The sequence below is a fragment of the Colletotrichum lupini genome, chromosome 6 (genome assembly GCF_023278565.1).
Source record: "Colletotrichum lupini chromosome 6, complete sequence".
Classification (NCBI taxonomy): Eukaryota; Fungi; Ascomycota; class Sordariomycetes; order Glomerellales; family Glomerellaceae; genus Colletotrichum; species Colletotrichum lupini.
The window spans coordinates 1,216,835-1,237,101 of record NC_064679.1 but is presented as its reverse complement, the minus strand read 5'-3'; the positions used below and the strand labels follow the sequence as shown (position 1 = coordinate 1,237,101).

The 20,267-nt window shown below is 54.8% G+C and overlaps 8 protein-coding genes across 8 annotated transcripts; 4 read left to right on the top strand and 4 right to left on the bottom strand.

Annotated features, from left to right (window-relative positions):
- Positions 1 to 346: 346 nt before the first annotated feature.
- CLUP02_11848 (uncharacterized protein) lies at positions 347 to 1,833 on the bottom strand (the record flags this gene model as incomplete). Its single annotated transcript, XM_049290815.1, has 4 exons — positions 347 to 448; positions 646 to 753; positions 805 to 1,564; positions 1,754 to 1,833. The coding sequence occupies 4 exons, from the start codon at positions 1,831 to 1,833 to the stop codon at positions 347 to 349; spliced, it is 1,050 nt and encodes a 349-aa protein (XP_049147960.1).
- Positions 1,834 to 2,904: 1,071 nt separating this feature from the next.
- Positions 2,905 to 7,110, bottom strand: CLUP02_11847 (uncharacterized protein; the record flags this gene model as incomplete). The annotated part of the gene is made up of 16 exons (XM_049290814.1): positions 2,905 to 3,098; positions 3,160 to 3,299; positions 3,371 to 3,519; positions 3,788 to 4,129; positions 4,188 to 4,275; positions 4,362 to 4,558; positions 4,644 to 4,834; positions 4,943 to 5,126; positions 5,380 to 5,500; positions 5,567 to 5,740; positions 5,869 to 5,971; positions 6,048 to 6,135; positions 6,200 to 6,388; positions 6,450 to 6,761; positions 6,810 to 7,037; positions 7,099 to 7,110. 16 exons carry the CDS (start codon positions 7,108 to 7,110, stop codon positions 2,905 to 2,907), a joined length of 2,712 nt encoding a protein of 903 aa, XP_049147959.1.
- Positions 7,111 to 7,230: 120 nt separating this feature from the next.
- On the top strand, positions 7,231 to 8,059 carry CLUP02_11846 (uncharacterized protein; the record flags this gene model as incomplete). The annotated part of the gene is made up of 4 exons (XM_049290813.1): positions 7,231 to 7,272; positions 7,341 to 7,483; positions 7,657 to 7,888; positions 7,952 to 8,059. 4 exons carry the CDS (start codon positions 7,231 to 7,233, stop codon positions 8,057 to 8,059), a joined length of 525 nt encoding a protein of 174 aa, XP_049147958.1.
- A 145-nt stretch (positions 8,060 to 8,204) lies between these two features.
- Positions 8,205 to 10,051, top strand: CLUP02_11845 (prenylated Rab acceptor 1; the record flags this gene model as incomplete). Its single annotated transcript, XM_049290812.1, has 2 exons — positions 8,205 to 8,666; positions 8,771 to 10,051. 2 exons carry the CDS (start codon positions 8,205 to 8,207, stop codon positions 10,049 to 10,051), a joined length of 1,743 nt encoding a protein of 580 aa, XP_049147957.1.
- Positions 10,052 to 10,477: 426 nt separating this feature from the next.
- Positions 10,478 to 11,324, bottom strand: CLUP02_11844 (uncharacterized protein; the record flags this gene model as incomplete). The annotated part of the gene is made up of 2 exons (XM_049290811.1): positions 10,478 to 10,932; positions 11,054 to 11,324. 2 exons carry the CDS (start codon positions 11,322 to 11,324, stop codon positions 10,478 to 10,480), a joined length of 726 nt encoding a protein of 241 aa, XP_049147956.1.
- Positions 11,325 to 13,279: 1,955 nt separating this feature from the next.
- Positions 13,280 to 14,327, top strand: CLUP02_11843 (uncharacterized protein; the record flags this gene model as incomplete). The annotated part of the gene is made up of 7 exons (XM_049290810.1): positions 13,280 to 13,371; positions 13,423 to 13,455; positions 13,515 to 13,583; positions 13,645 to 13,811; positions 13,914 to 14,022; positions 14,066 to 14,081; positions 14,145 to 14,327. 7 exons carry the CDS (start codon positions 13,280 to 13,282, stop codon positions 14,325 to 14,327), a joined length of 669 nt encoding a protein of 222 aa, XP_049147955.1.
- A 91-nt stretch (positions 14,328 to 14,418) lies between these two features.
- Positions 14,419 to 17,274, bottom strand: CLUP02_11842 (uncharacterized protein; the record flags this gene model as incomplete). Its single annotated transcript, XM_049290809.1, has 4 exons — positions 14,419 to 15,383; positions 15,440 to 15,575; positions 15,630 to 17,019; positions 17,087 to 17,274. The coding sequence occupies 4 exons, from the start codon at positions 17,272 to 17,274 to the stop codon at positions 14,419 to 14,421; spliced, it is 2,679 nt and encodes an 892-aa protein (XP_049147954.1).
- A 1,852-nt stretch (positions 17,275 to 19,126) lies between these two features.
- On the top strand, positions 19,127 to 20,110 carry CLUP02_11841 (TTL domain-containing protein; the record flags this gene model as incomplete). The annotated part of the gene is made up of 2 exons (XM_049290808.1): positions 19,127 to 19,162; positions 19,223 to 20,110. 2 exons carry the CDS (start codon positions 19,127 to 19,129, stop codon positions 20,108 to 20,110), a joined length of 924 nt encoding a protein of 307 aa, XP_049147953.1.
- Between the last annotated feature and the right edge of the window lie 157 nt (positions 20,111 to 20,267).

The window sequence follows — 20,267 nt, the reverse complement described above, 5'->3', positions numbered from 1 at the left end:
GGGATGGATGGAATGATGAGACGAGACGAGATGAACAGCGGGGTCCCGTCTCGTCGGAAACTTTTTTCGAAAGAGGGAAAGAAAGAAAAGAAATGTTGGAAAAATCATCCGGTGTACTGCCTTTCGCCTACCCTACGAACAAAGTGGAATTCTGCCCGGGTCAATGATCGACAATGGTGGTCCCTTCCCATCTGACAACATCTAGGTTTTCTCATCATTGGGTTCAGTACCTATCCCAGGAAGAAGGCGGGCAGAAAGAAAAAAAAACCCCCAATCGTGTCATCATTCCTAATAGAGTGCCAGCATGGATGGCATGAAGAAAAGGGAGAAAGGCCACCAGAGTTATCTACCCAGACGGAGCAAAATCTGTCCTAGAAGATGGATGGGGAATCAAGTTACTGACAACAAGCCCAGTAGAGGCAATAATGCCAGGAGGGCTGAAAATGAACTCGAAGAAATGAAGAGACTCCCGCGATTCCCAGAATACCGTAACCCAATCTTAGTACTTCCCGTCCACTCTTAATCGAATAGAATAGGACCAGGCCCAAACCGGGCCTTGGAACATGTAAAAAGAAACGCCAGTTCCTCCATCCCCGGAAGATAACTTTTTAATGCGATGAAAAAAAGAACTCCGATTTTAATAACCTGTGATCCCCCTTGGTGTGGCGACGCGATGCAAATGGCGATGATGGGGGTGGGATGCGATGAACGATCCGGTGAGACACAAAGGACGATGCTGACGCCGCGATGCGTCTTTCACATGTTATGCTGCTTCTCACGAAATTCGCGCCGTATGTCTTCCACCTTGGACCCGTCCCGCGGACATGACCACCCGCTCTCCTCGATCTTGACCCTGTCGAGGCATTTGGAACACCGCCACCACTTGGGATAGATCTTGCGCTCCTGCAGCCACGCGACCGTCATCTCAAACGTCTTTGCGCTCACGTCCTCCTTGTGGACGTCGGTAAGGTGGATGCGCAACCGGTCCTTGCGGTTGAACGGTTCGTTCTTGCGGTTGCATGCCGGATAGTCGCAGAGGAAGACCCCGGCGGTGCCGTCCTTGTTGCTGATGCTGTTGTTGCCCGCGCCGTTTATGCTGTTATTCCTGTTCCCTTGCGCCGCTGTCGCCGTCGCCGTCGCCGTCCCTGTCGCCCCCGCCGCTCCTGCGCCCGCAGCTTTGCCCTTAGCCTTGCTGGTGCCAGCTGGCGGTTTCTTGGTTGTGATTTTGGGACTTGGATTACTGGTGCTTGTCGCGGGCGTGATATCTTTTAGGGAGAGCGCGGGCGAAGGCGCCGTGGTTTGGCTATCGACATGAGCCTGTTTGTAATGCTTGTCGAGGTCGACTTTCCGTTTGAATGGCTTCGAAGGACATGCTGCCGATAGACAGGTCCATTCGATATCTTGGACTTTTTGTATGGGCGATTTGCTCGTCGCGATGCGCGGTACAACGTTGGGGAGCTCTTCTGAGGGCGAATGCTGTTGTTGCAATTGCCAGAACCCGCCGTCGTCGGTCAATATGTAATTGTACTTTGAGCAGTCAAAGTTGGGATACGGTAGCTCGGCCCTTTATGGTTGAGTCGCGAGAAAGGGTCAGCATTGAGAAAAGAGCTGTAAAAGAAAACTCGCGGCATGTCTTCAATTGTCGGGTGAGAAGATGGAGGGAGCTCTCTTGGATGCTCTCTCAATGGATGTAAACGGGGAGAAAAAAAGAGCGGCAGAGGTGCTGTGCTGTTGTCATCAAATTGAGACTTACCATGGTTCGATGGTAGACATGTTTGCGCTACCTTTGCTCACGGCGGCGTGCGGTCTTTTTGCGGCTGTTGGAGGGGCCATCATGAACGTGGTTTCTTTGCCCGGGGATATAAATCAGCGTTGTGTCTCTTGCTCTCTCCGTAATCCTGGCATGGCGAATCTGTCCTCTCCTCTCTCATCCTGCCGCGCCTCGTATGGCCAATTTCCCGTGTTTCGTAGCAGGCCTACAGTCGATCCAGACGTCGGCAATCGAGATAATGCAAACAAAAAGAAGGAAAAATCAAGAGCAATCAATTGAACCCAGGGAACGCAGAAATAGGGAGTGAGAACAAACCTTCGGGCTTGGCTAGAGACATAACAGGCCGCGGGTGCGCGGCGAAAGAAAGATGAGATACGGGCAATTTGGTACGGCGATAGAGAGAAAGAGCAATCGTCGTCCGTGTCAGGTGAGACTCAGACGGATCACGGAGCCGTCATGGGAAAGGCAGACAGACGAACGGACGGGAAGGCTGGGATGGGTTGGATTTGGTTTTGGCGTGCCGTTGTAGTTGGTGATGATGGTGAAGGAGGGAAGAAGTTGGACGTAGGGATCATTTCATACTGGGCCTCCAAACCCCCGACGGGAAAGGATGAAAATAGTGAGTTTGCGAACAGGACGGAAGGTCTTTAATGCTCGGTTGTTTGTTCGTTCCTTCCTTTGGGGACCAGGAGATGAATATTGCTTTTCTCCTCTCCTCTCCTCTCCTCCCCTCCCCTCCTACCTCCCTCCCAGGGCAAGCCGCAACACAACACACCACAGCAAACCAACCAGCTCGAAACCCGGGCGAACCAACCAACCCAAGGGGAAGAACGAACCAACTTAGTACCTACCTACAATGGTCAAAAGGAAAATGAGAGAAAAAAATGAGCAAGAGAGGCAAAGCAAAGCAGGAGTGGCAGCAGCAACAGCAACAGCAACAACAGCTGTAGCAGCAGGAGCATGAGGATCAATCGGGCCAATTCCAAGGGACCAAAGAGACTAGGTAGGTTGAGCAAGGTCCCAGGTTGGTTCAGGTACGGCGGCCGTTCGTACGGCACAGCTAAAAGTACTTTCGCTTATTGGGGGGTGACTGTGACTGCAAATGCTACTGCGACTGCTACTGCAAGATTGCTTTAAAGGTGCGTTGAGAAAAGGTACCATATCTGCTCTGGGTGATCCGTAAGAGCAGGGTAATACGGGTAGTCAAGCCAAGGTATCCGTAAGGTAAGGTAGGGGGCATCATGTAGCAGCAACATCAACAGCAGTACCCGTAGGAACAACTTGAACAAGTTACAACGGCCAACAGCAACCAGGACAGCAACAGCAGCTCATGCGACAGCGACACAACTGCTACAAAAGGTCACGGTACGTATCCTGTTCGTAGCAACGCATCTGGTGAGAGTGGCGGGGTTTAAAACGCTGTTTGCCCAATCCCCGGGAAGAACGGTTCGCCCATTTCGTTCTCGAGCAGGAGGGGGGGAGTGTCTCTTGAGACTTGTCCTTGAATTCTTGGATTCCTTCGGGGCGCCTTGGGGGAGAGGGAGGGGGTGGTAAAGGGGGGTGTCAGGATGTCTGGGTGTGGCTCCTAGCCTCCCACACCAAGTGACTTGGCGGGAGTGAGGGATGAGATGTGATGGAACTGCGGCGGCGGCTGCAGCAGCAGCAGCAGCAGTAGCAAGAGCAATCACGGCATGTAGCGTGCGTTGGATGAGCGGGCGAGCCTGCATCTGTCTCGTCTCGCTGCTGGACTATAGCCGTAAAGGTGAGGTATGCGTCCCTATGCTAAGGCAGGGTAAGGAGTATGATAGAGGCGCTAGGAGTGTGTGTACATGTGAGTATGAGAGAGTGTGAGTGTGTGCGTGTGTGTGTGTGTGTGTGCTGCCCCGGGATGAGAATAGATTTGATAAATGGTAATAAATAATAGTTGCCCCGTCACTTATTATCCGAATTCAAAAAAAGGATTGGGATCGGAGGGGCAGAGCCTAGAGGGTGTAAGAGGCGACCAGGATCAAGGACGTGCGTGTCCATCATTCCGATAGACGACATGAACAACGACGACAGACGGGTCTGTTTGAAGCATATGAGACGAGGCGAGATTGACGAGTGCTTGAGCCTTCCATTGAGCCTCGAGCATTCATTCACTGTCCGCGGATAGGAGGAGTCTGGGAATCTGAGTTCGAGAGGGCTGCATTGGTGCAACGACTTGATGAGCGGCAGCGGGAGATGACGTTGGTAGCGCTCTGGTTCGGATGCTGGAAAGGAACTTTCATGAAAAGGATCGTTGGTGCGAACAAAGTGCAAGGTCAGGGGAAGGTGAAGAAGGTAAGGTATTGTCAGCAGTACACGCTTTACGCAGTACTGTGTAGGTGGCAGCAGCAACCACCTCCACCTCAGAGGTCCACGTATATTTTCGTACGAAGGAAGAGGTGAGGTAGGCGTCTGCAGGGGAGAAGTGTATCCGTCCGAATGGGATGGGCCCCGATGCTGCGAGTGATTGACGGATCCTGCGGACGATACGATGAGCTCAAGCCGAATAAATATCTCAACGGGGTTTCCTGCTGACAGCTATCATCAGCTCTTAACCTGCCACAATTTGCTTACATTTCTGAGCTTCTTCACCTTGCGCCGCGTTGAAGTTGAATCATGGATGGTAGATGATGCGAGACCCTGAGTCAAGGACCTGGCCTCAGGCCCGAGTGGGCTCGACGAGATTTCGTGATGATCACCGAGCATGGGAGCCTGGGAGGTGCGGGCTCCAACAGTTTGTGGGGATGGGGTGGAGACCGCCTCACGGTTCGACGGTCCAGTTGCATCTCGGGATTAATTATATACCCCCCAGCTCATGTTGTTGGTGACGAGCGAATGTGATGACGGTTGAGCGAGCGGGCGAGCGAGGAACCTGACCCTTCGAAGCAAACGATTTGTTCATGTTTTGATCATCATGTGGACGCCGAAAGAGTTGGGGTTCCAAGTTTGTAACTGTCATTGAGACTCCGGCGGCGGCACGGCGAGACAAGACAGTCTGACGGCGGGCGGGAGAGACGGTAAGGGAAGAAGCAAGTACTGTCTGACTGTGTACCTACTACCTAGTGGGTAAGGTAGTGTACTCTGTACGGATACCTCAGCTAGAGATGGGAATATTGGATGCTTTGCCGCGGGATTTTTTGTGACGAAGAGATGTTGCGATTGGACTCTTTTGCATTCTAAGAAGGAAAGATTGAGGTGCTGTTAGATGATACGTATTGTCTCGGGCTCCAGATTCTTCCAGAGGTGTCTCATTCCCTTCCATTCCAGGATTACCTAAGGCGAGGTAGCTCGCAGCTTCCAAGTTGGTGAAGCGCTTGTGGTGATTACCCTAGCAAGCTGCTCAGAGTACGTACCCAAAATAATATCGGAGGAAATGACGGGACCTTAGGCAGAACAAGATGAAGCAAGCAGTTGAGCATAAGGTAGGTAAGGAAGGTAGCTAACAGGCGAACACAGATACCGCGGCAGCGTACGGATACACGATGCCACAAAGCGTTTGAGCATTGCGACTACTTGGATTCCATCCCGAGGCTCTCAATCCAGAGGCCCCAAGCTCATTAAGCGAGCATGAGGTTACCCACACAAGCTGTGCCGTTTGGGTAGGTAACTGTGACTCTACCTTGGACTCCCAGAATCAGCGCCACGGAATACAACCTGAGGGCTGCAAGGCTTGAAGCTCCGACCCGGATCTTCTTCCTCGAGCTGCCGCATGAATGCATTACTGCGTTGGCGCACGCCATTTGCCTATCTATCGGCTTCCCACGCTACCCTACGCAGGAATATGTTCCTAACTGCCTCGGGAGGTTGATCGTCGCAAGGTAGGTATGGATGGACGTGAGGGTGATGGCGCATTGGCGAGCGAACCGTGGGCCTGGCAATATCTGAGCTTGCCTTGAGACACCAACAAAAGCCGCAGGCATCGAAGGGCGTGGCGCGGTTGGGCTGGAATTGATGGAAGGTAAGGAAAGGTGAAGAGAGAGAGCCACGAGCAAGAAAGAGAGAGAAAAAAAGGTCTGCTTTGGCTCGGCCGTCATCCCTTCTTTCATTCCAGCCCATTGGCCTCACGTCACGATTTAGCGGGCGATGGCTGCTTCTTCTTCACATTAGTGTCATTCTTGCCATCTGGGGGTTTCCTTGGGGGTCTGCCGCTTGGGTCGCCATCGTTAGGTACCGCTAGTCCGTCATTGGTCCTTGGGGCGATCGTCGACCGAGTGGTGGTTGTCTTTTAGTTTTGGAGGGGGAGTCTAACAGAGCTTCCAGCCTTTGCTTTCTCCCACCGCCTCCAGATTCTTTTCAGTAGAAACTCCCGTCTCGCTCGCGGGGAGACGGGTCCATACCTAGATGCGTGGGTGCTCGGGAGAGAGACAAGATGCTGCTAGAAACCGGAGTCTGGAGACAGACGACCATGCGGTGTGGAAACACGCTCCGGCTTGACAGCCTTGAATGCGACTTGGCCGGCTCTGACTTGCCAGAGGCATGCAAGAGGGGTCCCCATCCATGATCCAGCTGCCGCGCTGTCCTATCCCATGGAGCCCAATTGAGGATTGTGTGTCGCCCCAGCTTGAAGCTACCTATGGGCTCTGAGCTATCCTCGGATGTGGTTCTCAAGCTTTCTCGCCTGTCTTGCTCCCCCGTCCGGATGCGTCCGTACTCGCGGGGGGGTCAACGACGGGAAATAGAAACCAGGGAAGTAATGGGTAGTAGTAGCGGGCGGTTGTGTCATAAAGCAAGGCGGTGGTTTGGGTACGGAGTGCGGTGTACGGAGTGGTGTTAGTTGCAGCCCAAAAGTCAGATACACCATGACGAGAAAGAAAAGTCTTCCTTGGTTAATGGAGGGGCGGTCAGAGCTCTTTGGTAGCTGAGTTGGCTGTCTCTCTCTCTCTCTCTCTCCGCTTCCTTCATTAAGCTTGCCCATATCCCCTTCGGTGGTCGGATCTTTGTCGGATTCTTCCCTTTCTCTTCCCTATCGTCTTGTCATTTACCTGTTGTGTTTCCTCTTCTTCTGACTGACAAAGTCGGATGGAGGACCAGCGGGAGATGCATCACTACAGCCTTTGAGTGTTTTTGTTTCTTTCCGAGCGTGGAAGGAATACAAAGGTCGACCAACGACCAACGAGAGGGCGAGCCCCGCAGCTCGCCCCCTGCGCGACCGAACGACGGGAATTGTCACGATAGGAAAGAAAGACAAACAGGAAGAAAGAGAAAGAAGCAGAGGAAGGGTTGTTTCCTTGTGAAAACACTGGGAGTTTCGAGGGAAGGAATTGGTCAATTCACAACAAAGTTGGCAAGAGGTAAGCGACGTTCTTTCTCATTTTCATCCCATGTTTCCCTCGTCGCCTTCCTCTTCCAGCTCTTGGGGAGTTAGGCCTCCTTCCATCTCTTACAGCTGCCCTTTGGCCTTTCCTTCCCTTTCGTTCCCCTGCCTTGATCACATGATTCACATACCTACCGGTACCTTCCCTTCCCGCATCATGGTTCGTCTGGCATTCGGCCCAAGGTAGCGAATTCCTCAAGCGTTTGCTCGAGCATGCATCTCCCTCAGCCTCAGCCTCTACAACAATATATCCATTCATCCCTTCTCATTACCCAACTCCCACGAGACGAACCCGAAAATTCAAGATCCAAGACGGGGAACACGGACGACCGGGCAGGGGCCCCCTTTCTCCTCTCCCACGCCAACCAAACGTGTGGGAAATCGTGCCGTTTTACGGTTTCTAGTGCCAATCACCAATCCCCACCCCTGAACTGAATTGACGAGATTACGGATCCAGCCCACACTGCCTTGCTCAGCACCTACCGAGATTTTCCCTGCCTGGGTACCGAGTACGGAAAAAGAAAAGCTGACGGGAGAAAAAAAGATCGCCTTCGGTTCCTCAATACCGAGCCACCGCGACCACGACGAGACAAACGTCAACAATACCATCATCACCAAACGCCTTCATCGACTTTGCTCAGCCTCTGCCTAGTCAGCACCAACTTTCTACCGCATTGGGTACCCAAATTCTGCCTGCAGCATCACGCTTGCCAACATCCCCCAAGGCAGCTTTCTTTAGCCTTTACCGCCCCTTAGGTACCTCTCATCGCCCCAAGGTGCGTACGTGTTCCGTTCCGCGCGTCAGGAAAGCTAATTCCACGAGGAATGGAGCTGAAAAGACACATGGCCTGAACCTCCCAAAATGTTTCAAATCCACCATTCTTCCTACAATACCAATACCATCCACCCTGTGCATGCATCCCGCTAACCTGCACCCGCTCATATAGAACACGGTCTTTTCCTGTGTGACGATCAACAAACCGTACAAAAGTCTCCCCCTGACATTCTGCATCTTCATCTACCCTCCTCTACCGACGCCTTCGACCTTACCGACGCGCATCAATCGCATTTTCCACATCCAACACCGACACCATGGCTCGCATCCAGATCCCCATCGACGCCCTGACGAACCGTCTCGGCCTGCAGGAGCGCTTCAACAGCATGCGTTCCGGCGGTTTGAGCGGCCGCTTCGCCAACCTGCGTCCTGTCGGCGAGTTCTTCGACATGAAGCGCCTCTCCAAGCCCGCCAACTTTGGCGAGGTCCAGTCGCGATGGAACTACAACCTCTCCTACTTCTCCAGCAACTACAGCGTCGTCTTCTTGATGCTCAGCATCTACGCTCTGCTAACCAACTGGCTGTTGCTTTTCGACATCATCTTTGTCATTGCGGGCATGTTCCTCATTGGCAAGCTCGACGGTCGTGATCTCGAGATCGGCTCTTTTAAGGCCACCACATCCCAACTGTGGACCGGTCTTCTCGTCATCTCTGTGCCCTTGGGCCTGTACGCCTCGCCTTTCGCGACGCTGCTCTGGCTCGTTGGTGCTTCTGGCGTGGTCATCCTCGGCCACGCTGCTTTTATGGACAAGCCTATCGATGAGGCTTTTTCCGGGGAGGCGGTCTAGATGGTCGGCCGCGAGCTCCCAAATTTGCGCCCCAGTGGGGAAGACCATCAAGGCGCGGGCGGAGGAAACAGGGAGCTGCGCAACAGGGGTCCTGGGAGGACGGGACGAGAGTTGTCGAGGAGCTAGAGGAGACGGAATTGGACAATTCAGATACACAAGGCGTTGGTTTGGTTTCGCGAGGAAAGCGGTTCGCAAGCGACCCGCTCCGCTTTACGGGTACAGACGTGGGTGACCGGACGACGGCATTGCGTAGAGGATACGATTACCAGCATTCGGACGATGACGAGGACGACAGCGAAGACGACAGCGAGGACTCGGAAGAGTCCTCTTCGGAAGACGACGAAGAAGAGGAAGAAGAGATTGATTGGGATCAGCTTTCTCCGAGAGAGCGGGATGAGGCGCTCGCGCACAGAGCTCTGGCCCGTATCCGACGTGCACAAGAACGGGGCAAGCTCGAGGTCAACCTTAGCAAAGAAGAGATGGCCGCCCTAGAACGACGGAGGAAGCGCATTGAAAAGGAAGCACGCAAGCAGGAGCGTAAGCAGCGGCGCGAAAAGGAGCAGCGGTTCGCCATTCCGCTGTCGCAATTCCAGCCAACCTCCTCTCGCAGAAGGTCGCCTACGTTGGCTCTGGAGGACGATCTGCCCCGCCATCCGTCGCCTGGAACATTCGCCAATGTCCAAGACGGTGGTGCGATGCCGCCCATGGGATACTTTCCGCCGCCCAACGCTTCGCGCACCCGCCCTAGATCGGCAACTTCCGCTTCGCAGAGACCGACGTCTCGAATCATGGGCGAGAGGGGCTCGTCGCCCTTCAACTATGCCTACGTCCAGGGGCCTCCAGGCCAGCGTTTGCCATCGGATAACATGTCGCCTGCTTCTTCGACCTCGTCTCTGCCAAAATCTCGAAACGGCGTTGACCCATTCCAGTTCCAGACTGAAGGTCCCGCCAGTGCCGCTCGACGCAACGTATCGGGCTCCACCGACGGGCGCCGAACATCCGTTGCGCCTCCGACGGGTCGAGGCGGCCGGGCTCCGCGCGGGCCGCCACCCGAGGAGAGTAGCAGCGAAGAAAGCAGTGAGGCGAGCAGCGAGGAAAGCACCAGCGACGGCATCGGAAACGGTGCTCAGATCGTCGAGCCGCCGCAGCGTCCGCCGTCATCCGGTCCGACTACGCGGAGAGGTCGCAAGGAAGCCGTTGTCGTGGAGGAGGCTGCCGCCCGTGAACCGGCACGTGAGGTTTCGCGGGGTAAGAAGTCTGCCAACCCGTCGCCGTCCAAGAGGAAGCCTACCGGTGGTCGGCGCAAGAAGAAGTAGTCTTTTCGCTGTCAAGGGCTGGGTCAAAAGTTGTCTGCCGTGTCTAGTACCGATAATAGAAACGATACTCCGTGTTTCTTAATGAATTCCTTGCTCTCCCATTGCCTGCATCTCTGTGCTTCTAGTCTCCATGCGTACTCCCCTTGACAAGTTTGTTTAAAGGTCATAAATCGTATCTTGATATATCTAGAGGTATATATGTAAATGCGCCATGCACGGTCGTAACGTGACATGCAATTTTTCCAAAGGCCGGTTCCCAGGAAAATGCATGGGACGAACCAGAATAAATAGTCAAAAAAAAAGCCCGTAAACCAGGAAAGAAAACGCTCTTCAGTCATAAGAATGCTGAACAAAAATGTCCACCCATGCCAATCATAATTCTTGCCCGTTTGTTCTTTTTGCTCCCGGTGCCTTGCGAGTCGGGGTTTAGACAAACATCTTGGCAACACCATTCATAAGCCCATCAGCCCAACCACCGCCACCACCACCACCACCACCACCATCCCGCTCAACACTCCTCCTCTCCCACGAATAATCCCCATCGTACCCTCTCTCGACATGCGCGCGGGTGGCAGCACCACCGCCGAACCCGCCGCTCGCCATGCGGACCGCCTCGCCGACGAGGCCCATGGAGTCGCCCGAGGCGGCCTTGGCGCCGATGCCAATCATGCGCTCGATGCCTGGCGGGAGGCGGAGGCCGAAGCGGGCGAGGAGGGCGGTGAGGAAGCCGCCCGTGATGAGGGGCATGATGACGAGGGCGACGACCTTGTAGGGGTGCTTTTTGGCGTAGTAGACTAGGTCGCGCCAGAGGCGTTTTACCTGCTTGAGGGTCTTTTGGACGAAGCCGTTTCGCGGGGAGCGTTTGTAGTACGAGGGGCGGCCTTGATACATCGTGTTAGTTCTGAGGTATTGGGCCTTGGGGAAAGCCAATTGAGTTTCCCGGATTGTAGAATAGCTGGATGAGGGGGGAGGCTGGGTCGAGGATTCAATGGACAGACGTACCACCGCCGAAGCCGAAGAATGACGAGCGCGAGGCATTGGGAATACCGAAAAAGGAGCCGCGCGACGCATTGTTCTTCTTGTAGTCGTCGCCGCCAAAGATGGAGGCGGCGATGCTGGGCGCGCTGTGTCGCTTGCTGCGGGAGCGAGAGGAGGAGCGGGAGCGGGAGCGGTGCTTGGTGCTGTGCTTTTTGGAGTGGTGGGAGGAGTGCCGGCGGGAGTGGGAGGAGCGGCCGGAGATGACGCTGCCCGTGGACAAGTCGAAGAAGCCCATTGTGATGTTGCGTGTGATGTTGCGTGTCTCGCGATTGTCTTGCGGTGTAGGTGTTGTAGGTGGTGTGGGAGAGCTCTCTGGAGTGGGAGAGCTTCTTGCTGGGTGGGTGTGGGTGGCTGAGACTATCCGTACGGAGACCAGGTCCGGGATGTGAGGTCGTGGTGGTGGGTGGATGAGGGAGGAGGGACACAGCTGGGATCAAGCTGTGATTGTCGTGGTGAGAGAGGCGAGCTCTTGTGGATGCTCAGGTTGAGAGGTGGAGGAGGGGAGAGGTTTGTGTAAGGAGTGAGAGAGTGGGAGTGAAGAGTGAGAGTGAGAATGAGAGACGGAGAGCTATCGAGACGTGGAGGTGGTGAGACGGTGCGGTGGAAACCCACAGACGCCAAACCAGTCCGGGGAGGGAATTAAAAAACCCTTGTGCGAGGCTGGAGAATGCGACACTGTCTGGTTCGGGGAGTACGGTTTGCGGGATGGGATGTGGCGCGTTACACACGGAGACGAGTTTTACTATGCCTGGGGGGTTGTCTTGTCTTGTTTCGTCTTGAGCCTTGATGAGGCGTTCGTACGGATAGAGCTGGCTATGCTGTATTCGTAGCCTTATGACATGGGGTCTAATTGAATTGGATGGACTCGCCAGGGGAGCGATGTTGAAGCTCGCGAACTGGTGGGAAGGTCGGAGGGGGAGGGGGGGAGGGGACACTGGTTCGTGTTTTTGGTAGACGAGAGTCTAGAGAGACCAGGAGGCGAAGAATGGGGATAGATAGACGAGAACGACGAGGGTACACCCTAGGTTTTGAACTATGGATGGAGCTCGTTTTGCTGGACAACTTCAGCCCAAACGTGGATATCTCCTCGACACCTTGAACCTGATCGCGGATCTTTCAAGTGTTGTTGCCAGCTTGTCAACAGTCAGAAGTCTTTCAAGGGCCCAGGCCAGGTGAATTCGTAGGCTCTCGCAACTCTCTCGCGTGCGCAAGAACCAGGGTTCGTTTTGTTTTTCTTCACTGGATATGCAAGCGATTTCCGACGCAAGCAATTCGTTCGGCAAATGGCAAGATTTAGTGTGCGGACTGGGGGCTGAAAAGTTGTGAGTGGACGGGGAGCGGCGGAATGTGGGAATTCGCAACCAAATTTTTGGACTCTTCTGCGACTCAATGCGTGGCCCTGCGTGCGAGTGTCCGCTTCCGATGGATATACGTAGTAGAGGACAGGTCTGGCCAGGAGGGGAGCACAGGAAGCAAGTGTTGGACCTGTTGGTTTCTTTGGTTCGGCGAATGAGGGTGACTCTAGTTGTCTGGATGCTGAAGAGAAGTGGACGGTCTCCAGTTGTATGAGTCTTTCAGAGCCTGACGGTGCAAAGTCCCAACGTCTCGATTGCAACGTATCAATTGTCTGTTGTTTTGATTTTTGATTTTGTTCATTCACCGCTGGTTTGTCGTCCTGTGTGTCGCCTTTTTTTGAGATGTATGTGACTCCTTTCGTATTTCCAACATGATCCCAATTGATTGCTTTTGGTCTCACATGTTGTTGGTACGTATCCCATGTGAAAGCATGTAAAAGACCAAAAAATGGATGGCTGGGAATCGAGAAAACCGTCTGGACAGGGTTTCGCAGGGTCCCCATCCTGTCTCTCCCAAGGCCGAAGCTAAAGGAGCTTTGGTGCTCGATTGTGACCGGGGTAGTCCAAACGCTAAACGACTTTGGGGATGGCATCTGTGGATGATCAGTTGCGGTCTGGTGGGGAGCATTGCGGATGGGATGGGACGGGATTCTCAACTTTCTCTCTCCTCTAGGAACGAATTTCGAGAAGGGTTGACTTCCTTAGAGACAGAGGCTTCGAGTTTGGACACCGCGTCGTACATTTCGTGTATTTGGGCCGAAGTAGTTTCATTTCTTGATGTTGGACATTGACAAGATGAAGCTCCCGGGTATGTTGCCTCAGAGGTCCCGACGAAATGTCAGAGACGTGGAAGTGGTACTTGCTTAGCCTTCCAACGGGTCGTGCCTATCTTGGGTATAAACCTACATCTCAACCGCAGGCAGTGCCGTGTGAGTTGAGGTAGGTCCGGAAAAAACATGACACTCTAACAGAAGGAAGGATTGGTCTCTCCTCTCAACTGCGTTGGATGAGGTGATTTCCCTTGGCCCTTCCCTGATATTTATGCGAGTTCGGCTGGACATTTCCCAAAGTACCTACCTCAAAATGCTCAGTTATTTGACTGAGAAGGGGTGCTCTAGGCAGCCCAGATCACGCAGAAGGTCCCATCAACGACCACCTTACCAGGAGCTCCCATCTGTTTTCCTAACGTACGCATGGTAGGGGCGAGAGAAAGTCTGCGTATGACCAGCAGTCCTCTACCTTTTTGAATGTCAAGGGTAGTGTGGTGGTGAATGGCAAGTACGAATGTGATCAGTGCATCCTCTATGAAGACGGAAACCCGGACAGTCTGGGTTCCTTTGCTCTCGGGGAGCCCTTTTGTCCATCCTGTATCAGCAGTAATAGTAGCGTCATTGAATTAGAGCATCATACGCGGGAAGAGCTGTGAAACTGAAAGATATGTAGTAAATCACACTCAAGGAGATTGAAAGCCAAGGTAGGCAGTTCAAATGTCCAGATCTGGAAGGCGAAATACGATTACACCACTATTATCGAGACATTTCGCAGAATTGAGCAGGCCAGCAGCAGCACCTTGAATGAGTGGTGCTTCGCTCGGTCCGGTTCTGCATCATGTCACAATCAGGGTGGCATACTGCTCTGTTCACAAGAACATTTCCAAGACATGGCATCGGAAAAAAAAGGCGATCGTTTGATTTGTCTAGAAAAGACAGACGCTTGCTATACCTCCCACTTACGCCCGTTTCCTCTATGGTGTCTCATATAGTCATAAAACAGAGCGCCAAACTGGATTTCAAGTAACATCTTCCAACGAGTGTGCTGTTTCCCCATTTCCCGAATTTGTAGCAGATAACCTCCAAACGCCTACATCGCTGAAAAGATCGTAATCAAGACAACGTAGAACAGAGAACGAACACTGGTCTCAAAAGAACAAGGAAGAAATGCATACCGCACACACGCTCTCTCTCCCTCTCTCTCTCACGCAATCAACCCCATGGCGCGCAATCGACTCAACACCCCAGCGTCGCGAATAAGCCCCGTGCCTCGCTCCATCCACGCATCAAACCCTTCCAGGCTCTCGTTCCCCGGAAAATCATCCCAAATCTCGGCCTCGGTGTCCGGGTACCGTGAGTGAATGCCCCTCAGCGCATCGACGTTTGTCCACACCGGCAACCTCCTGCGTACGCAGCAGTAGTAAAAGTAGAGAATCCGGCACAGAGACTGTACTCTTGTGTGAACAGCCTGCTTCCTCGCATCATCGTCCGCCTGGTCGTACACGGCGGCGGCGTCACCTGGTACCACAGCCCACCACGACAACCGCCAGCGCAGCGTCAGGAGAATCCGGCCGAGCCTCTGTAAGAACGGGAGAACCTTATCGTCGTCCATGTTCCCCGACTCGTGCAGGAGGCGCTGAAGGTTCCCGTAGGCCTTGACCTCGAGCTTGCGACACATGAGCTTCGAAAGCTGCGCGGCGAGGACGAGGTTCTCGGCCTCGAGCGGATTCTCAGGGTTCAGGGCTTGCTCCACGGGTGTGCCCATAGGCGTGAACTGCCTTTTGGAGACGTAGGAGAAGCCCGCGCGGCTGGGCATATTGTTGACGAGGCAGAGTAAGGCGAGTGGATCGTCTCGCGACGTCGTCAGCTGAGTCATGCAGCGCTCCCAGTCGTCTGTCTTGGGATCGACGCGCAGGATTTCTCGGTCGATGAAGGCCTGGAAGCTGCACTCGCTGCCGTCCATCTGCTGTCGGAGACCGTGGAGGTACTCGTGGCACGCGTCGAGGTCTAGGACATAGATGGGGCGGCCGTCTTGGTGGACGCGGATATCGAAATGGCTTCGCGCGCGGTTTACCCTGTGGATGAGATTGTCGATTTGAATTTGCCTGGGGAGCTCTCTGCGGATGCGGGTCTTGTTGTCACGGGTCGGATGATAGATGGCGTGTTGGGCTGCATGGTAGTTAGTCTCCATGTGGAAGATATCGGTGCTCCAAGGATTGACTTACAGATGTAATTACACGTTCCCGCTTGAATGAGGTCCTCAAAATGGGCTCTGACGCAGGGCCCGGGCCACCTTTGAGAGCCGCCGTGTTTGTCACATCCGGTACAAGAGCCCTGAGAGGAATCATCACTTCGATTGCACTGGGTACAGGTTAGTGAAAAGTACCACGGACTGCCTTGGTTACAAGTGCTTACCTTTTGCTTGGAGTGCTTGCAGCGAATGCACACCATCTTCTTGTTCCGCGTCTCCTTGGCCTGTCCACGAGAGACGGGGTCCATCGGGCCGTGGCGGCGCCCGCGAGCCGGGCCTGACCGACCGGGCCGGCCCACGAGGCTTTGTGTATCAGAGGATCTGCTACTGCTGCTGTTGCTCAACCTTCTTGGGCGGGCCACGATGGGCATGGGCTCCGTCACTCCTGACCTCCTCGGTGGCTCGGATGGGCGCAATCTCTGGAAGTGAGAAGCGCCAGATACAGACAGGAACTGAGCCGTGGTACGCTGAACGGGGCTTCTGCGTTGCGATGCAGGAGTGGTGCTGCTCATTGCCGATTGAAGTCTGGGGACCTGTCCTCTGACGACTGCATCCATACGGACCGGGTCTGATCGTCTCCTAAGTCTCCTACCCGGGACCAGAAGGCCACTCGCCGCGGTTACGGCAGGGTTCTGTGCTGCCGATGTATTTGGGACGCTCCGAGGTTGTGTTAGTCTAGGAGGTGCATACATCTCATTAAGGTAGTAGTCGATGGGATGCGTCTGCGAGGGTGAAGGCGCGTCGGGAGTCGCACTATCGCCATAGTCGCCCATGTGAATGTCGGGCATATCGGGTGGAACAATAACCAACGACGGGCCCAACTGGTTCGCGTTATACGGGATGAAGCCTTCGGAAAGCGACGGAGTGTCCCACATCAGACGATCAAAGTCGTCAACCCTCCCCTCCCCGACATCAGAATCCCAACGATCATAGAAGGGCGAAGTAGGACTCAGACTCAAGCTGGCTGAGAACGAAGTCTGATTCGCCAAGCCCGTCGACAGGGCGCTGACATGCGGGCCCGGGACGCTTCTTGGCGTATCTGCGGGAGCAAAGCCAATGTCGGAAAAGGCATCATCGACGCCGAGTACTGATGATTGCGGGGTGTTGGCCGCCGTCGCCGACGAAGCGCCAGAAACGGGACTCTCTGCCTGCATGCTGAGATACGGGCATCTAGTATTCACGATGGGACTACTCTCAAGGGAGTGGTTCGCAGACAGGATGGCGTCGGAGAAGGTGGTGCTCGGGCTGTTGATGCTGCCAAACAAGCCTTGTCCAAAGCTGTCATCGAAGCCTACACCGTGACTAAAGTCGCCAGCATGGCTGAAGACGACGGATTCCTCCTCATCGACGCCAGACGAGCTCGCCTGGCTGCTTGTTCGGGCCAGCTCCGACGACACAGGTTTAGCGGCGTCGAGCTCGATGCCATTGTCAATGGCGAGGTCGAAAGGGAGATCGTTCTGGTCTGCCACTGCCGCGTGGGTAGGCGGCCAAGTGGACGATAGAGCGGCGACGCCGGCTTGATGAAGATAATCTGGAAGCTCGTCGTAAAAGTCCCTGAGCTATGTTAGACGACGACTATGACGGTGTCTCGGGCAAAGGAGACAACAAGGCTTCAACTCACTTGATCAAGGACTCATCGTTTCTAGGAGCGTCGGTGCTGAGGAGGCCGGCGGGACCGATGGGCTGAGCAGAAGAGCCATCATGGCCTGCTGCTGCTGCTGGCCATTGTTGTTGGCTGAAGGGGTCGTCGGCCGATTGCCCGGCCCATGTGAATGGGGTATTGTTCCTGATGTTATCCCAGTGTGCCATACCAGTGTGAAATGTCAAGATGACTTTGATGATGAATGCCTACTTTATCCCAAGAAGGCTGTGTTGGAGTGAGTTTGCCCAGAAGTGTGGCAAGAAGAGGAAGTGAGTGCCCCAAACAGGCTGGGGAGGGGATGGGAGGCCCTTCATAAGGTATTGTTTGCCTGGGTTGGCAAGACGAGGCTCTGCTGTTGCTTGGCTGGACCTTGATCAGATTGATTGGAGGCGTCTGTCTGTCCGTCTGTCTGTCTTGTTGGCATGTGGTTGACGAAGGGTGTGTGTGTGTGTAAGTGTGTGTGTGCGCGTGTGGGAACAAGCGGACGAGAGGAAAGCTTCCGTCACTGTGTGTCTCTGCTGTGGCATCTGCGCGGTGCTTTCCTTAGTGTAGCCCAGGGGACTAAATGGGCCAACCAGACCCCTAGGCAAGGGGAAACGTGCACGCCTTTCGGTGTGTTACAGCAGAAGTTGGCGCCGGGGAAGGGAGTCCCAGGGCTCCGATATAGGGCGGCAGATGGCGGCTTACACCGGTTCTTGGTTCTCTCGCACGCCTTTCGTCCAATGATTTAGACACTTTCTTTCCTCGTCCCAATGTTTGGTTTCCCTCCATACATGGCAAGGTTGTGATGTCCATGAGGAGGGTACATGAGGAGGGTACATGAGCAGGGTGCAAGCTAAGTACTTCCTCTCCACTACACCATCTCGTAGTCCATACTCCATAGAGACAGGGCGAGTGTGTGGTGGACCAAGAGAAGAGAGAGAGAGCCTGCAGAAGCTCACGTTGGGCAAACCGCAAGGCGCACCACCGACTCGGGACGCCTCGTCCCAAAGTTCAAGTATTTCCCACAAGCCCACAAGCGTGCCAAATTCTTTGGCTGCTTCTGAGTCGCATTTATGGCATTCATGGCGTGTGTGTATGTGTGTGTGTGTGTGTGTGTGGACTGTGGCCTTGATCCGAACATTGGAGGCATTATCCCACCCTCATCTACCTCGACTTTCCCTTCTCGTGCACTCGACCTTGGTCCCCTTCGTAGATCCATCCGATGCGGCGTTGCCGTACTCCGTGGTCGGCGGGGTCAACCGAAAGACAAGAACTGGGCCGGGATGGATGAGGAGGGGAACATCAATTTTCAGTTCTTCTCAGAATCATCGGACAAAGTCAATACCGTGCCACATGACAGGACACGACACAAAACAGACCCTTCTTTACTCCGACTAGAGGGTCAAGGTCAACACAGAATATCAGCCCTGTGGGTTCTCCCATGGACCACGGTAAGAGTCATACCTCACATCGGAGCTTTTCTTGTACCCCCCGGTTTTGGTGTTGTCTCTTATAGTCCAGCCAAACCAGCCAGCCCTTTTCTCATGTTTCCCTCTTTTGAGTGACCGAAGCGCGCGCGTCATACTTCGCCCAGCTACAGTCTGTCCCGGAAACTCTCCTTTACACCATCTTTTCCTTCCGTCTGCCTCATCCGCGGAACCACAGCCGGGCAGCCTGATCTTGGCCCTCGGTTGCCTTCTTTTCTCCTGATCCCTGTTTCTGCATTCTTCTGTCCGTCACTGCTGCGGCTCGGCGGCAGCCTGCTTTGGATCTACGGCGTACTACCACTACGACTACGGCACTACCCCATCAAAACCCACCAGAGAAGAGAGGCATCAGAAAGACCGAACGCGTCGGCGCCAGATTTGCCAATATATTGCTGCCCGACCTCGGCATATCTCTTCCTATCTCTTTGTTTTCTTTGGACCTCACTGTCCTTAGGACATCGCCGACGTGCGACAATGCGGCTCTTGGTAAATAAAATGGCCTACTATCTCTCCCCCTCCCCCCCCTGGCTGGGTTACTCACACACGCACAATGCGTGGGTTATACCCGGCTGACATGGTTACAAACGTACGGGGTGGAACATCGAATAAGCTGATGAGTACGCCTCTCCCTCTTCCGTGTCCGTAGGTAGTCAACGACGACGGTCCCCCGTCCCCCGTCTCGCCCTACCTGGCACCCCTCATCACCGCCCTGAACGAGGCGGGCCACACAACCGTCGTGGTCATACCCGACAAGCCGCTCTCCTGGATCGGAAAAGCCCACGCCGTCGGCAAGACCCTGACCGCAGAGAGCAGATGTCCAGCGTCGTTCCGTTCAGATGACGCCAACAAAACTTGCAGCGTCCCCGGCTGCGGCGAGACTGAAGACCGCACCCACCGCTGGCTCATCGTAAACGGGCCCCCGGCAAGCTGCACCCAACTAGGCCTCTTCCACACGCCCGACCTATCGCCGCAAGACTTTGACCTCGTCGTATCGGGCCCCAACCACGGCCGCAACGCGAGCACCGTCTACGCGCTCGGCAGCGGCACCGTCGGCGGCGCCCTGGAAGCCGCGCAGTGCGGGCGCCGCGCCGTGGCCCTCAGCTTCGGGAGTAAAGACCCGCAACCGCCGACGACCGTCCGCGCGGCGTGCGTGCGGGCCGTGAAGCTCGTGGAGGAGCTCGCGAGCGAGTGGCACCCGCACGTGGAGGTGTATAGCGTCAATGTGCCCATGGTCGCCGACGTCGGTGAGGCGCCGGCGAGGTTGACCAAGATCGCGGAGGGGAGATGGGTCACGGGGGGCTTGTTCGTTCCCGTGCTCGAGGACTCTGCCGCCGACCCTGAGAAGAAGTTGGCGATGTCGGCGCCGGCGTCGTCGTCGCGTACGTATCGGTTTCGGTGGGCGCCGCAGCTTGGTGATATCAAACGACAAGCTGAGGAGAGTTCCGAGGGTGAGGACCTGTGGGCTTCGCTTAATGGCGTCATTAGCATCGCTCCGTTGAAGGCGAGCTTTACTGCCGTGAATGTGCAAGAATAAGCCTCTCTGGGCGAGGGGGGGGGTCACCCACCCCCTCCCCAATTGCTCGGTGAGAAAGGATAGAATTAGAGTTCTGGCATCCTTAGAGGTCCGTTTACGAACATGCGACATACAGATGGCGGTTCTAGATTCGGACAAACAGACTTGGAGAAACAGA